At 41.8% G+C, this 16,372-nt stretch overlaps 2 protein-coding genes and 1 long non-coding RNA gene across 7 annotated transcripts in view; 2 read left to right on the top strand and 1 right to left on the bottom strand.

The window, feature by feature from the left end:
- Nucleotides 1–7,680, top strand: part of Kap3 (kinesin associated protein 3) — a 55,208-nt gene extending 47,528 nt beyond the window's left edge. For 4 of the 5 annotated variants that reach the window (XM_089475093.1, XM_089475094.1, XM_089475095.1 and 1 more), the window contains 2 exons: nucleotides 6,946–7,202; nucleotides 7,260–7,680. In XM_089475093.1, coding sequence (XP_089331219.1) covers nucleotides 6,946–7,202; nucleotides 7,260–7,410 — 408 coding nt within the window. In that variant the 3' untranslated portion in view covers nucleotides 7,411–7,680. Of the gene's footprint in view, nucleotides 1–5,969; nucleotides 6,093–6,945; nucleotides 7,203–7,259 lie in introns of those variants that run through there. The other variant, XR_016271191.1, reaches the window with a different exon arrangement.
- LOC149268215 (uncharacterized) lies at nucleotides 5,263–6,978 on the bottom strand. Its single transcript, XR_016271197.1, has 3 exons — nucleotides 6,891–6,978; nucleotides 5,716–5,916; nucleotides 5,263–5,652 (listed from the first exon to the last, which is right to left on the bottom strand). It is a non-coding gene; the product is annotated as an uncharacterized LOC149268215 (long non-coding RNA).
- Nucleotides 7,624–16,372, top strand: part of LOC149268214 (uncharacterized) — a 74,458-nt gene continuing 65,709 nt past the window's right edge. Inside the window, exon 1 of the mRNA XM_089475104.1 lies at nucleotides 7,624–7,760. Coding sequence (XP_089331230.1) covers nucleotides 7,733–7,760 — 28 coding nt within the window. The 5' untranslated portion in view covers nucleotides 7,624–7,732. The remainder of the gene's footprint in view (nucleotides 7,761–16,372) is intronic.

Raw genomic sequence — 16,372 nt, 5'->3', positions numbered from 1 at the left:
TTCACCATATGATTACGCTCTGAAAGTTTCATTAAGATCGTACGTCTACAAAAGAAATAATGAACAAATAAATTCTCATAATATTGCCCACACTGCAGCGCAGCCCAAGCGCAGTCGCTGCTTACTGCGCATTTAGCAGAGCGCAGGCTTATGCGTGCGTGTTTTTTTATACCCTGAACCCATTTTCAATGGGAAATCAGGGTATAATGGTTTTGTTGAAATGTTATGTAACAGGGAGAAGGAGGCGTGGCAGACCCCACAAAGTATATATATTCTTGATCAGGGCGACGAGCTGAGTTGATTTGGCCCTGTCCGTCTGTCTGTCCGTCTGTCCTAATGTATGAACGCGTCGATTTCAGAAGATATAAGAGCTAGAGACTTCAAATTTTTTAAAATGTCCGTAATTACAGCGCGCATATCAAGTTTATCATTAAAAATCGATAACTCATCCCGATCTTTTTTTATCGATAAAAAACCTTATCGAAAACCAGTTATAAAATTATATCTTCTACACCTTTATTGCTAGAGTCTCCAAACTTTGAATGTATGCTTATATGCAATTTATACAATTTCGGTTTTTGTTAAAATTTACCCCCAACCCTTAAATTCACCCCCTCACCCTCACTTTTGTAAAAAGCGTATTTCAAATACTAGAAACTTGTGCTTTAGCAATTACATGCATATCCATGTTATAATCATAATCTGAAAGTTTCATGAAGATCGTACGTCCATAAAAAAAGTTATTAAACAATTAATTTCTCATAGTAAGCGCACACTGCAGCCCATGCGTGTTTATGCGTGGGTGCTTGTGTGTGTATGTGTTTGTGTATGTGTGTGTATGTATATGTGTTTGTGTATGTGTATGGGTATGTGTGTGTGTGTATGCGTGTGTGTGTGTGTATGTGTGTCTGTATGCGTGTGTATGTATGTATGCCTGTGTGTGCGTACGTGCGTGTGTGTGTGTGCGTGTTTCTTGTGTAAGCTGAAAGACGCGAAAAATTATTGAAATATATATCTATTGCTCCAAGGGTTCAGGGGATCTCGTAGTCGAGCAGTCTCGACTAGAGCTTTCTTACTTGTTTTTTTTTTTTTTATATTCGTTTATAGACAATCTTTATAATACAAGTTGCAAGTTGCGTGGTGGCTAGGATAGTGCGCGATGCTTGCGGGACGGCCGTAAAGCATTGCTTTGCAAGCACTGTGCGCTTCCTCAGCCTGGGACAGCTCGTCTTCTCATTCGCTCGACTCTGCGGAGCTCCATCATCACTGGCCGCGAATGTACTTGTTAGTTCCCAAGCTTCCTGCGATTCCAGCATGGCGTTGACTATGTTGTCCGGTCTGATGGAGCGGCCCACTGCCTCTTCCAGACGACGCCTCTCCTCCAGGAACCGTCCACATTCGAAAAGAATGTGGTTGGCGTCTTCCAAATAGCTCCGAAAGCATCCATGTCCCGTGAGGATCTGCGTAAGGTAGAAGTTTACCTCGCCGTGTTTGCGGTTGACCCATGGTTCAAGCTCCGGGATAAGCTTGTGCGTCTACCGCCCTTTAGCTGAGCTATTCCACTTTCTTTGCCATCGTGCAATGCTGTTTGCCCTGATAGCGTTGAGTCGCGCAGGCGCGTGCGAATTCCGCTCCACGGCTTCGGCGACCAAGTACTCCAATGGTACCATACCAGCTATGACGAGCGCCGCGTCATCGGAGATAGTCCTGAAAGCGCAGCTGACTTTGATTGCGCTCAGTCTGCAGATCGCGCAAATGCCCCGGCTGTAGCTCGGCGTTGCCGTCGCTCTTGCCCATATTGGCGCAGCATAGAGGATGACGGACCTAATGACGCTCATTAGAAGGAGACGTCGTTGCTGTTTAGGTCCCCGCCTGTTAAGCATAATTCTTGAGAGAGCTCTAAAAGAATCAGCTGCCTTTTTATGCACATATTCTAAGTGCTCGCGGAAAGTTAATCTTGTGTCTATCATGACACCAAGATACTTTATCGCCCTCTTTGACGCAATGGTGACGCTGCCGATCATTATATTGGCAGTTTCCACTCTTTTGCGACTGCTGACTAGGACAACTTCAGTTTTGTGTGCCGCTAGCTCGAGCACAGCTCCAGTCAACCAGCTTCGTATGCGATTGATACTTTCGCTGCACATATCCTCTGTATCTTTGAGCTCCTTTCCTATGGCTACGACAGCTACATCATCAGCAAAGCCAATGGTGGCGCACCTGCTGGTAGTTCCAAGCGCAGTACGCCGTCGTACACGATATTCCATAGGAGAGGCCCCAGCACAGAGCCTTGGGGTACTCCAGCTGACACTGTATGTGTTTGGGGACCCTCACTCGTATTGTAATTGTATACCAGTGTTCTTCCTCTGAAGTATCTCTTTATTGTTTCTTTAAGATATTTAAGGATATTATATTGTGACAGCGCATTCAGTATCATATCCCAACTAGCTGTATTGAAGGCATTCCTTACGTCCAGGGTCGCAATAATGCAGTATTGCTCCGTCCCATGCTTCCATCTTGTGCCATGGATGGCGGAAGTGGCCAGACCAACAACTTTATTTAGCGCATCCGTTGTTGACCGGGCCTTCCGGAATCCAAATTGATTTGGTGACAGACCTCCGGCGCTAGTAATCGCAGTTTCCAGTCTAGAGCAGATCAATTTTTCAAACACCTTTCCCATGGTGTCTAAGAGACAGATCGGTCTGTATGAAGATGGCTCATCTGGTGGTTTGCCAGCCTTGGGTAGCAACACCAGGCTCTGGGCTTTCCATTTTGCCGGGAACGTCTCTTGAATTAGACATGCATTGAATAATTCAGCGAACGTACTAGGGTGCAAGGCGAGGGCTAGCTTTAGCGCACGATTTGGGATCCCGTCCGGCCCTGAAGCAGTGTTGGTTCTAAGACCCCGGAGAGTTACTATGATTTCTTCCTCTGTGACTAAAACAATTTCAGTGCTCGTTGAGCCCTGATCAGCAGACTCGGACCCGGGGGCGTGAATGGAGCTTAAACGTTCTGGAAAGAGCGTTTCCACAATCGATTTAAGCTCCAGACTTTCCGTAGGCTGCACCTTTCTACCTGCGTATAGTCTTTTAACTACTATCTTATATGCTCTGCCCCAAGGGACATATTCGGCTGAGTCGCACAACTCTAAAAAGCATTCTCTTTTGCTTGCCCGAATGGCCCTATTCAGCTGTCTTCTAGCTGCCTGGTAAGCTAATTGTTTCTCAAAAAACGTAGACCTACCGCGAGCCCGTTGGTAGCTTCTTCTCGCCTGGATGCATTTGCGACGAATGTCACCTATTTGTGCATTCCACCAATACGTAGGCTCTTGTTGTCGCGTGAACAGCTTGAGGCGTAACATGCTGCTATTGAAGGCACTCTGTATTTGGGCCACCATTTGGCATGCTCTGGCCTCAGCATTACCAGAGACTGAATGGCCTCTGAAAAGACCGCGGGATCAAAAGTATCTAGCCGATACGACTCTCTCCACAAGGTTGACGCCCTGGCAGGTGGCTCACCTGTTGTGTATAGAAGTTCCGTATGATCGCTGCCCGTATAGCTATTTGCAATGGCTCCATGCTGCTCCCCGAAAGAGGGATGAATTGACAAAAGTAATATCGATAACAGATCCGTATCCCGCCCGACTGAAGGTGTACTCGTGGCCAGTGTTGAGCAGTGCAACATCTAGTGTCCCGAAGAACTCCAGTAGGATACGACCTCTGGCATTTGTTGTGAGGCTACCCCATTCTAACGCCCAGGAGTTAAAATCTCCAGCTATAATGGCCTTCCGACCCCTAGCATCCTTGGCAAGCTCGTCGAGCACCGTCGTGAACTCTGTCTACTTTTCACCTTTCCGGACGCAGAGGCTACATTTTGGTGGCTTGGTGCATGCTTTTGCACTCCACACCTGAAACAGGCGCCCTTTAGGTCACAGTCGACAGTTTGCTGCCATATGACCGTAATCGAGGCACTTGAAACAGCGTTTAGGCTGTTCCACGGCTCGGATACGGCATACTACCCATCCTATTCTAATTTGGGACAGCTCGAGCAGAGTTTTGGCTTTCCCAATTGGAAGAGCAGCCGTAGCTCTTTGCTGTCCACCAAAAGCTGGCCGAAGCGATTTGATAGCCTCAATGGGGAGTGAGATATCCTTCAACTCCGCCCTAATTGCCTCCAAAATCTCCTCTTTGCTCGCTAACTCATCTAGGTCGCGAATCTCAATTTGAGCCGATTCGGTAAGTGTTTTAACTACCGCTCGGTCACCCAAGGCTTTGCCTACAGCTTCGTGCAGAGCCTCAGCGCTATGCTATGGCTTCTTACTCAGTTGCAACAAAAGGTCCCCCTTAGCTGTCTTTCTAATACCTTGGACGTCGCCGTTCAGATGCTTTGAATTTGGGTCGCTCTTGACTACGCGAAGCATGTCCGCATAGCTGCAACCACCCACACCTGAAACCGCGATGGCGTCACTTCTGGAACGTTTTTGCAGCGGCTTGCGTCCCTTAACAACCGTCCAGCTGTTCGAACTCGTCTGTCGAACTGCCTGGTTGGTTTTATCGGCTGCAGCCCGTAGAGCCATTGGCTCTATTGGATTTGCAGCGCTTTTATTGTGCCTCGGCTTTTTCGAGGGAGTTTTTCTCTGCTCAGTGGCAACTTCCCTCAACCGCTTGGGCGTATTACTACCTGCTGTAGCACTAACACTCGCTGTTTTAGCCTTCCCAGCTACTTCCTTGACCAGCGTGGTCTGCACCTCGCAGTCTTTGACCGGTCAGTTGCAGAACGTTTCGGCCGTCTTGTGGAGACTGACCAGCCTAGCTAGCTCCTCTCTCATTAGTGCATTTATATGCCGCTGCCCCCCAAATAGGGCAGACAAACCCTCTAGCGTAATTCCTATTTGAGCTAACGCTTCTTGCCTGGCACTCAGCCACTGGAGACTGATTACAAGTCGACGGATGCGGCAACGCCCTCTGTTGTTGCTGCGGCGATCGCTGCAACGAAGAACGGCGCGCGAAAGCTTGCTGCTCCTCCTCCATCATGGCCTCCATATTGCTCCGACTACCACGGCGTGAAGCCTGTAGTGGGCGCTGCCTACTAATATAATTTGAGTTTAGAGACCGCAGTAACTTAAACTCAACCTAACTACAGCGAGAGCCCGAAAGTATGCACTACTTTTAATACCTGCTACCTCACACCAGCAGCTAGGTTGCTGTCTTTGCTGAGACTTAGCAACTCGCCAAAGTTAGTGAGCAGCCGATTGTCCGCTGCAATTTCCAGCACTACCGACCGCTGTTAGAATGAATGCACCTGATTTTTTTTTATTTGCACAAATGTGACGCCTAATGTGACAAATCTTTTCGCGCTTAAAAAAAGAAAGGGAAAGAGGAAAGCCCTGACGCCAAAAACAGTGACGCCATTCCCCCCCCCCTCTCCTGCACCACCGGACCGTACCACTGGGGTACTCTGCGAGACCGCCGCGAAGTAAGTCTTTGATAGTTTTTGCCGTCGCTGGGTGCGTCGCGCCCACAGCAACCACGTTGTCCACAGTTCCTTCCACTTTCACAGAGAAAAACACAGATCAAGCCATTGTCCACGATGGATCACGATGACGTCGACCGTACTGTGTGTGTGTGTATGTGTGCGTGTTTCTTGTGTAAGCTGAAAGACGTGAAAAATTATTGAAATAGCTATTGCTCCAAGGGTTCAGGGGAGCTTTCTTACTTGTTTATATTCTGTTTCTTTAAGTAATTTACTTTCTTAATTACTCTTTGTATCGTTGATAAGCTCGTCTTAACAACGATTTTACCCCTAATCTTGGTGGTTGATTCGTGGGAATTCGAAGCTTCCCGAACTAATGCGCTTCTATTTCCATCTGAAATCACTTGATTATTGCCGCTTATATAGTTTTTTCCATAGTTTTCCCTATTTGTAAAAAAAATTGCCAATTAGTTTTCTGTTTTTTCCTGTTTTTTCAGCAATTTATTAGCATAGTCCAGATTCAAAGTATGCCTCAATCTTTGATTTTCAACCAAAGATAAAACTGTTTCTTTACCCACACTATAAATATATTGAATACTTTGAGCTTCACAAAAAATTTGGTGAGTGTAATTGCCAAAATAAGCAAGATAATTAAAATTGCATTTGGGGGCGCTAATCTGATAACGTAATATAAGTGCACGCATTCTTTGCGAAAGTAAAGAAGAATAGAAAATAAAACATAACGGGTTTTCACTCGCGCGTTTCTTTGGTATGAGCGACATCTCATATGATAATAATGAAAAAAAAAAAAACCAAGAAGTTGCGTGCAATAGGCAAAGAGAAAAACGTAAAAGAAAATGAGTGTTAGGGGAGCCGCTAACCTGATGACGCGCAGTGTATGTCGTCAGATTCAAGGCATTTATTTCGGGCTGCTACTGCACTGCGCTTGTTGTCGCACAGAGATAAAAAATTTTTGTCTATTGCTTGCACTTCGCGACTTCTGAAGTATTGCTAGGATTACTTTTATAAATCCAATTGTTAGCCTTGTTGGGTAGCAAAAGTTTAAATGTATGTTGGGTAGCAAAAGCTTAAATGTAGTCTTAAGAAGCTAAGTGCTCGGGGCTCTCGTTAACTTAATCATACATATATACTTCATCAGGGCGAGGTGAGCTGTAATGATTCCCGTAATTAATAATAAATAAATGTTGTATATTTCGACTTTATTGTTAGGATATCCGTGTATATCATGTGATAAACAATATGTACAATAACGTCAACAATTCGCGAATAGGTAATGTTTATAATAGAATTCTAATGATTACGCGAGCGAAACATTTTTGTTTTAGTAAGTGAGCGACTGGAGGGCTGAGTCTATTGAATGAGATTTTCCCTTGGGGGTGGAACTAAAGTTTACTTACATTTTGAACCCTCGATATTTCTGATATTTTAATTATTATTTTTTATTCCGTGCAGCTAGAAAAGTTCCGAAACCACAACTCCCAGTGGCTTTGTATGGTAGAGTCGCAGCAGGAACGTGATAATGAACAGGATTACACAGAAAATAATGATAATGATAATGACTTGAACACGTTTATGCGATCAGAGTACTTACAAAATTGCGACCTCTACAACAGCTCGAATATCAACGAGTACGACATCGATAGTAACAGCAACAATAGCAACCATTTAGAAGGTTCCTTAAATTCTATTTATAGCAGGCCTGTGAGCACGTAAGTAATCAATTAGATACTTTGTTTGCTAAGTAGATAATACTTTTTCTCATACAGATTTCGTCTTAGCCAGGATCTGGACGATATGTATAATATAACTTCCAGCTCCAAATCTCAAAGTTTCAATCAGGGCTGTAATGATAACATTTATATGTTTAAGTCGAACAAGTCATTAGATGCTGACGGCTTGAATGATAAGCTTATATAGTAAAAAATAAGACTATTCACAGCGTTGAGTATGTAAACTTCGTAATTACGAAAAATTTATAATTTTAAAGCGTCTATATGCAGATGTTATATTGTACTATGTCTACATATGTTAACATATTTGCTGGCATACATATAAATTATTCACTTAGAGCTTTATAATCAAATATGTTTAGTATTTATTTTTAAATGATATATTATTTTTATTGTGATTTGTAATTAAACGTTTCTAGTCCTGGCATTGAACCAGAGATTCCATTGAAAAACTATAGAGATATGTGAAGTCGTAGCTTGCAAAATATGCGGCCCCTCCAGGTGGAATTATGGAGTTATTGGGGAGGACCAACGAAGGTAAGCGATTCCTTCTTTAAATAAAAGAACTAAATATTGCTGTAAGAAAACAAGACTTATCTCTAAAGCAAACATAGAGTAGATGCGAAAATATAGACCATTAAACGTTGAATCCGTGTTACAGTTTTCTCGTCAGTGCTATTCAAAATGTGCAAAGCAAACAAGAAAACACTAGTCGAACCATGAACCAAATTAATAAAAACGCACATTTAGTATGAGTCAGAATTTCAATCTAGATGTATTGAAAAATGTAAATAAAGTAAAAAACTCATTTACTTACACAGAGTAATAAATTTATATTTATATACATATGTATTGCAAACAAAAATAACATGACACACTTTTACTAGCTGCAATTGGGTAAATTAAATATTTTGAAACAATTTAAACAAATATAAATTGCGCGCTCTGGAGTCGAACCCGAGACTCCTCGATCGAGCGTCGCGCTGCTAGTCACAACGCTACCTCAAATTTGTGATGGCAAAACGGAAATAGGTTCACCACTGCTGCTGCGCCATCTAGCAAAACTAAACCAAACTAACAGCTGATGTGATTCTAAGAATGCTCTAGAAAAATTTTGAATGTAAGTGTGCACACGTATGGGAAAACTGTTGTCGCTGCTGCACGTGCGTGTCTTAATTAATCGAACATTTTGCTTTTTTTTTAACGCTGATTGACTTAACGGAATTTAATTAAACTCTTAGCATATGATCTACATATTCTATTGAATACTTGACAAATTAAAAAAAAAATGCTAAATCATTCACAGTTAGCTATACTAGCATCTGACTTGATTTTTATACCCTGAACCCATTTTCATAATGGTTTTGTTGAAACGTATGTAACAGGCAGAAGGAGGCGTGGCAGACCCCACAAAGTATATATATTCTTGATCAAGGCGACGAGCTGAGTCGATTTGGCCCTGTCCGTCTGTCTGTCTGTCCGTCCATCCGTCTGTCCGTATGTTTGAACGCGCCGATGTCCGAAGATATAAGAGCTAGAGACTTGAATTTTTTCTTAAAATGACCGTATATACAGCGCGGACGTCGAGTTTGTTTTTAAAATTCGATAAATCATCCCGTTATGTTTTTATCGAGTAAAAACATTCAAGTTCAAGTCAGATGCCACTATAGCTAATTGTGAATGACTTTTCATTTCTTTTCATTTCTAAAATATTCAATATAATATGTGGATCATATGCTGAAAGTTTCATTAAATTCCGTTCAGTCAAAAATTAATTAAAAATCATCAAATATTTGGCCAATTAACAAACGCACGTGCAGCAGCTACAACAGTATCGTATGCGTGAGCTCACATACATTCAAACCTCTAGAACATTCTTTGAATCACATCAGCTGTTAGTTTCGTTTAGTTTTGGTAGATGGCGCTGCAGCAGTGAATCTATTTGAGTTTTGCCAGCGCCACTTGCAGAAGTGAGGTGGCGTAGTGTGTTAGCTGCATGACGCTCGATCGAGAATTCGCGGTTCGAGTCCCGATCGGTGCAACTGATGTTAACTTTTTCAATTGTTTCAAAATATTTTTATATTTTATTAAATGAGTTTTGTATTTTATTTATATTTTTAAATACATCGAAATTGAAATTTCAGCCATACTAAATGATCATTTTTATACCCTGAACCCATTTTCAATGGGAAATCAGGGTATAATGGTTTTGTTGAAATGTATGTAACAGGGAGAAGGAGGCGTGGCAGACCCCACAAAGTATATATATTCTTGATCAGGGTGACGAGCTGAGTTGATTTGGCCCTGTCCGTCTGTCTGTCCGTCTGTCCGTCCGTCCGTCTGTCCGTCTGTCCGTATGTATGAACGCGTCGATTTCCGAAGATATAAGAGCTAGAGACTTGAAATTTTTTTAAAAATGTCCGTAATTACAGCGCGCATATCAAGTTTATCATTAAAAATCGATTACTCATCCCGATCTTTTTTTATCGATAAAAAACCTTATCGAAACCCAGTTATAAAATTATATCTTCTACACCTTTATTGCTAGAGTCTCCAAATTTTTTATATATGCTTATATGCAATTTATACAATTTCGGTTTTTGTTAAAATTTACCCCCCACCTCTAAATTCACCCCCTCACCCTCACTTTTGTAAAAAGCGTATTTCAAATACTAGAGACTTGTGCTTTGGCAATTACATGTATATTCATGTTATAATCATAATCTGAAAGTTTCATGAAGATCGTACGTCCACAAAAAGTTATTAAACAATTAAGTTCTCATAGTAAGCGCAGACTGCAGCCCATGCGTGTTTATGCGTGGGTGCTTGTGTGTGTATGTGTTTGTGTATGTGTGTGTGTATGTGTGTGTGTGTATGCGTTTGTGTGTGTATGCGTGTGTGTGTGTGTATGTGTGTCTGTATGCGTGTGTGTGTATGTGTGCCTGTGTGTGCGTTTGTGTGTGTATGCATGTGTGAGTGTATGTGTGTCGCAGTTCGCAGTTCGCAGTTCGTGTCGTGTTTCTTATGTAAGCTGAAAGACGCGAAAAATTATTGAAATATCTATTGCTCCAAGGGTTCAGGGGATCTCGTAGTCGAGCAGTCTCGACTAGAGCTTTTTTACTTGTTATTTGTTGGGTTCAGGGTAGTATCTAGTCGAGCACTCTCGACTAGAGATTTCTTACTTGCTTAGGTTTATAATCGATATATATATTCTATGTATACATATATGTATATACGATATATATATTCTATGTATACATATATGTATATGAAAGCTCTAGTCGAGACTGCTCGACTACGAGATCCCCTGAACCCTTCGAGCAATAGATATTTCAATCATTTTCAGGTCTTTCACGAACGCTCGCACACACACGCATACACACTCACACCTCACACATACACACACAAGCACCCACGAATAAACACACATAGGCTGCAGTGTGCGCTTACTATGAGAACTCAATTGTTTAATAACTTTTTTATATTGTATATGCCAAAGCACAAGTCTCTAGTATTTAAACAAGTAAGAACGTTGCAGTCGGGCGTTACCGACTGCGGAATACTCATTCACATCCCATCAACAATTTAGTAGTTAAGTTTCGTTCTAATACTGTAGAATATACAGGTTTTTCCGATTTGCCACGCTCAACTGGGCGTAGACACCTCATTTTTGGTCAGTTTTTAGAAAGAGATAACGTTACGTAACTGCAAAGTTTGAATGCTTACCCTAAAAAAATGTGAAAATTACAGGGTATTTTTCGATATGCCACGCCCCTAAAGAGGCGTAAAAATTATTTTTGGGGAATCGATAGAGGAGGTTACTGGTAACTTAACTCTCTAAATATGAAGCTTCTAGCTATTATACTTTAGGAGATATACTTTTGCGGTTTGCCACGCCCCCTGTGGGCGGACATATATCCGACAAAACTTTTTGGTCTTGGGTGATCAGTCCGAGTATATATACAAAATTTGAGGTCTCTGCCATCAATAGTGTCCAAAATATAGGAGAATTTTAAAAATCACTATATCTTCAGGTCCGATTTGCCACGCCCCCAACGGGCGTAGACTTATAATTTATCTTCAGACTTTATAGAATCATACCATTAGCTGACGTGCAAAATTTCAGCATTCTAGGTTTACAACTTTAGGAGATACAGTTTTATCCGATTTGCCACGCCCCCAATGGGCGCGCCAAAGCCATAGCTCGTGATCTTGGGTGGTCAACGCGGACCTACATACCAAGTTTCAGCTTTCTAGCTCTTCAACAAACATGATTTCTTGTATATCGGAAAATGCATTTTCCGATTTGCCACGCCCCTAGTGGGCGGATCGGGAAAATTTTAACACTTTATAAATCGGAGATATACACGAGTTTGTGTTCCAAATTTCAAGTCTCTAGCTTCAAGCGCCGAAATAGATTGCGTTCATACGGACAGACGGACGGACGGACGGACGGACAGACGGACGGACAGCAAGACGGACATTGCACAAAACCAATATACTGATTCACTTTCGTGAATGAGTATAAAAACGGCTTTTACAAAGGTGAGGGTGAAGGGGTGGATATAGGGGTGGGGAATATATTTTAACAAAAACCGAAATTGTATAAAATGCATATAAATATACATTCAAGCTGTAGCTCAAAAGATGTTGGAGATATAATTTTATAACTTATTTTCGATAAGGTTTTTATCGATAAAAAAGAAAGGGATGAGTTATCGATTTTTAGTGATAAACTCGATATCCTGTAAATAACGCTGTAAATACGGGCATTTAAAGAAAAATTTGAAGTCTCTAGCTCCTATATCTTTTGAAATCGACGCGTTCATACAGACGGACGGACGGACAGACAGACAGATTGGGCCAAATCGACTCAGCTCGTCGCCCTGATCAAGAATATACATACTTTGTGGGGTCTGCCACGCCTCCTTCTGCCTGTTACATACATTTCAACAAAACCATTATACCCTGATTTCCCATTTTCAATGGGTTCAGGGCATAAAAATGAGAATTCTTAATAATTTTTCTAAGTGGGCAAGAGGCATGTTTCTTAAATTATGCTAAAGTTTGTAAGAATTGGATTGGTTTATTTTATTGTTTTACAAAAGAAAAAGAAGGTGGGCATTTGGTTATGGATGGGCATACATTGTGTATTTTATGCGCGCAATTTCTAGACGAGATTCGTTAAAACCAGAAACTGTTATAGCCTAACTCTTCTGAATAAGAGCAAATGAGTTTTGCATTAGTTTTTGTAATATATACATACATATATGTATAATAATATACATATAGCTATGCTAAATAAAGGAGGCTTGGCAGACCCCATAAGGTATGTATAGCGGAATGATCCTGTAATAAAATGAACCAATCAAACTATTGCTTTGAGTTCTGGACAGCGAATGCTCTCCGTATTTTATTCAATAAATGTCTTAGCCTAAAACACATAAAGCTTACATAAAGAATTCTGTCGCTAAAAGCAGCGGCAGAATGGAAGTATATAGCATGCCGTATGTGTGTGTATATATGTTTGTATGTACATGCAGAAGGCATATACATTTAGCGTTTAAGCTGCGGCGTGGAAGAGAACGTAACAATGCTTACGCTGCAAATCCCACGCTGCAGGCCGGCTTATACATAAGTGACCGATCATATTACGGCACTTATGTATAGCTGTTATAATATAAATGAAGCAACAAAGTGTTGTTATGTTGTGAGCATGATACTCTTACTTATATTGGGCATATGTCTACTTCATATATTGTATACACTACAATAATGTGAGCATATGCTTATACGACATACAACATACTACAATCCTAACCAACGTTGTTTTCAAACAAGTAAGAAGACTAGTCGAGACTGCTCGACTAGGAGATACTCTGAACCCTCTAATCTGATATTCTAATCAGTCTGCACTTCTTTTCGACACACATATATACACACGCACGTATTAGAACGCGCTCTGCTAACTGCGCAGTAAGCAGCGACTGCGCTTGGGCTGCGCTGTAGTGTGGGCAACATTATAAGAATTTATTTGTTGAATAATTTAATTTCTAGACGTACAATCTTAATAAGCGTAATCATATGGTGAAAATGTATGTACATTCCAAAGCACACGTCTCGAGTACTTGAAACACGCCTTTTACAAAGGTAAGGGTGAGGGGGTGGATATAGGGGTGGTAAATAACTAGCTTTCGTTAAGGGTTTTGATCGATAATAAAATATCGGGAGTAGTTATCGATATACACGGACCTAGGAAAAAAAATCAAGTCTCGGACGGACGGACGGACAGACAGACGGACAGGGCTAAATAAATTCAGCTTGTCGCCCTGATCAAGAATATATATACTTTGTGGGGCCTGCCACGCCTCCTTCTGCCTGTTACACACATTTCAACAAAACCATTATACCCTGATTTCGCCCAAAACATTTCGTTAATGAACACATATTTTGTTAAACAAGCTTGTAACGATCCAATTTTCAGCTGGGGCAGCGTCAGTCTGCCCAGGGTGGATGCCACAAGAAAATTTATTAATTGCGGTGACCGGACTTTAGAGAGGGGGGGGGGGGGGTATAGGGAACAATGGGGGACAATGCCGAGGGTTTGGCCTCTCAGCGAACGGGCATGGCCGCGTTCTCTACATTGACATTAACTACTTTTACAGTCGGGCGTTGCCGCGACAGATTTTCTAATAAAACGCAACAAACAAGGGGGGGGGGGGGGGGGGGAGTAGGGATTCACTATCGTGTGTTAATATTCAACTGATTCAAATCACAATATATAAAAGACACTCCGAGTTAAACTTTCAATTCATATTTCATTTATTTATCACATTTCATTTAAAAATAGCTATTCATTAACTACTTGCATGCTCTTATTTTAATTTGCTTTCGTTTTATTTCTATCACTTCGCTTAAAACTCTAATCAGCTAATTACGCCCACCCGCTTCTATTCGCCGTTCGCTAACTAATAATTATCTTGTTCTCGGCCGAACGCCTCTAAGCCTCCGCCGCGATCCGCCTCGGCGTCGGCAACGCAACTCACCACGGCGTCGGCCCTTCGAACTTTCGCCGCAAAGGGCAGAGTTGCATTGCCGATCGCCGCGACTTGCGCGCGTTCTTGACCCATTTGAATTTCGGAAGTTATGTGAGGCGGTTCGGCAAGCCGCCTTACAAGCTTTATCACTTGAACGTGCTGTTCAATCATATAACTTGCCATGATGGTTTGGCATAAACAACTGAATAATAAACAAAAGATTTGACAGATGTCATCAGAACATAATGGCTGCCACGGGGCGCCAAAATCGACCCGCGCCAATTGAAAACCCCTATATAAGAGCCTAGCACTTGAAATTTAGTATACCCTGAACCCATTGAAAACGAAAAATTAGCGTATGTTCAGGCATGAACAAATGAATGTAGGAAGATCGTATACATGCCTCCGACGCACTCAACGACTAGCAGGTACTGCACTGGGAAAAGATAAGGGTCACATGTACGGACTCTATAAATAGACAAATGGACACTAACCCTTGCAACCCCAGAGTCAGATTATGTAAGAGACGAGCGCTGAGCCCTAACACCTCAGCGATAAGATAAGAATATTTAATAAACCAATGCTGAGCCTTACACACTCAGCAATATGCATGAGTCTGGGTATATAAACCCGGGCTCAGAAGAATAAGGTTCAATACAAAACTAAACACCATCAAAGTCAAGTGTATTCGTTCAGTGTATGCACATACATATAATGACTTTGCGAAAAGTATGTAACAGGAATCATTGCAAACTCCATAAAGTATATATATTCTTGATCAGGGCGATGAGCTGAGTTGGTATAGCCCTTTACGTCTTTCCGTTCTTCCGTCCGTATGAACGCCGAGAGAGATCTAAAATATTTCATGTGTACTCGTGTACGCAGCACAACCACTAACCATAGAACACATAGACCATACAAGTAGTGTAAAGCGTTTTACACACTTTTTTTCGAGCGTTAGTTCCCAAACCACTTCGTATTTGCTCGGCTCCTTACATTTAGGTTCGGGCTAGGAAAATATGGGAACACAAAATAATTTCTCTTCATGCGGTCGGCCGAGATGGTGGACTGCTGAACAAATGATCCCTCTACGCTGAATGTTTCCCATGTTCTCTCTCTCTCTCTCTCTGCATGTGACCACAATCAGCAGCCCTAAAATTGAAATGGTGTTTAGTTTTGTATTGGTCTTTATTCTTTTGAGCCTGGGTTTATATACCCAGACTCATGCATAATTTCAACCCTTAAATCTAGTACGTCTATTGCTGAGTGTGTAAGGCTCAGCATTGGTCTATTACATATTCTTATCTTATCGCTGAGTTTGTAAGGCTCCGCGTGGGTATATTAGCTATTCTTATCCTATCGCTGAGGTTTTAAGGCTCAGCGTTCGTCTCTTACATAATCTGACTCTGGGGTTGCAAGGGTTGGTGTCCATTTGTCTATTTATAGAGTCCGTACATGTGACCCTTATCTTTTCCCAGTGCAGTACCTGCTAGTCGTTGAGTGCGTCGGAGGCATGTATACGATCTTCGTATATTCATATGTTCATGCCTCGATATGCTCGTGCTATACACGGACTTAGCAAACAAATTCCAAGTCTCTAGCTCTTATATTGACAGACGGACGGACAGACGGCCACGCCTCCTGCCTGTTACATACATTTCAACCAAACCATTATACGCTGATTTCCCACTGAAAATGGGTGCAGGGTATAACAAGAAAGAAGGCTCCAGTCGAGACTGCTTGACTAGGAGATACCCTGAACCCTCCAAGCTAATCATTCTGCGCTTTTTTATGCACACATATGTACATATACATGCATACACACGTACGTATAAACACGCGTTCCGCTAACTGCGCAGTAAGAAGCGACTGCGCGTGGGCTACGCTGCAGAATTTTTTAGTTGAATAATTTATGTTGTGGTAGGATTGTCTTCATGAAACTTTCAAAGCGTGATCCTATAGTAAACACGTATGTACATTCCAAAGCACAAGTCTCTAGTACTTGAAATACATTTTTTACAAATTGAGAGCGAAGGGGCCCTGGTATCAAAAATTTGTAAATCTAAAGTCTCTCGGTCTAAAAGTGTTCAAATTAGGCTGTGAAAACTAAGT

This window comes from Drosophila arizonae, chromosome X (genome assembly GCF_054131065.1).
Source record: "Drosophila arizonae isolate 15081-1271.41 chromosome X, UAZ_ARI_1.0, whole genome shotgun sequence".
Lineage (NCBI taxonomy): Eukaryota > Metazoa > Arthropoda > Insecta > Diptera > Drosophilidae > Drosophila > Drosophila arizonae.
This window is presented reverse-complemented; position numbering and strand designations above follow the sequence as displayed.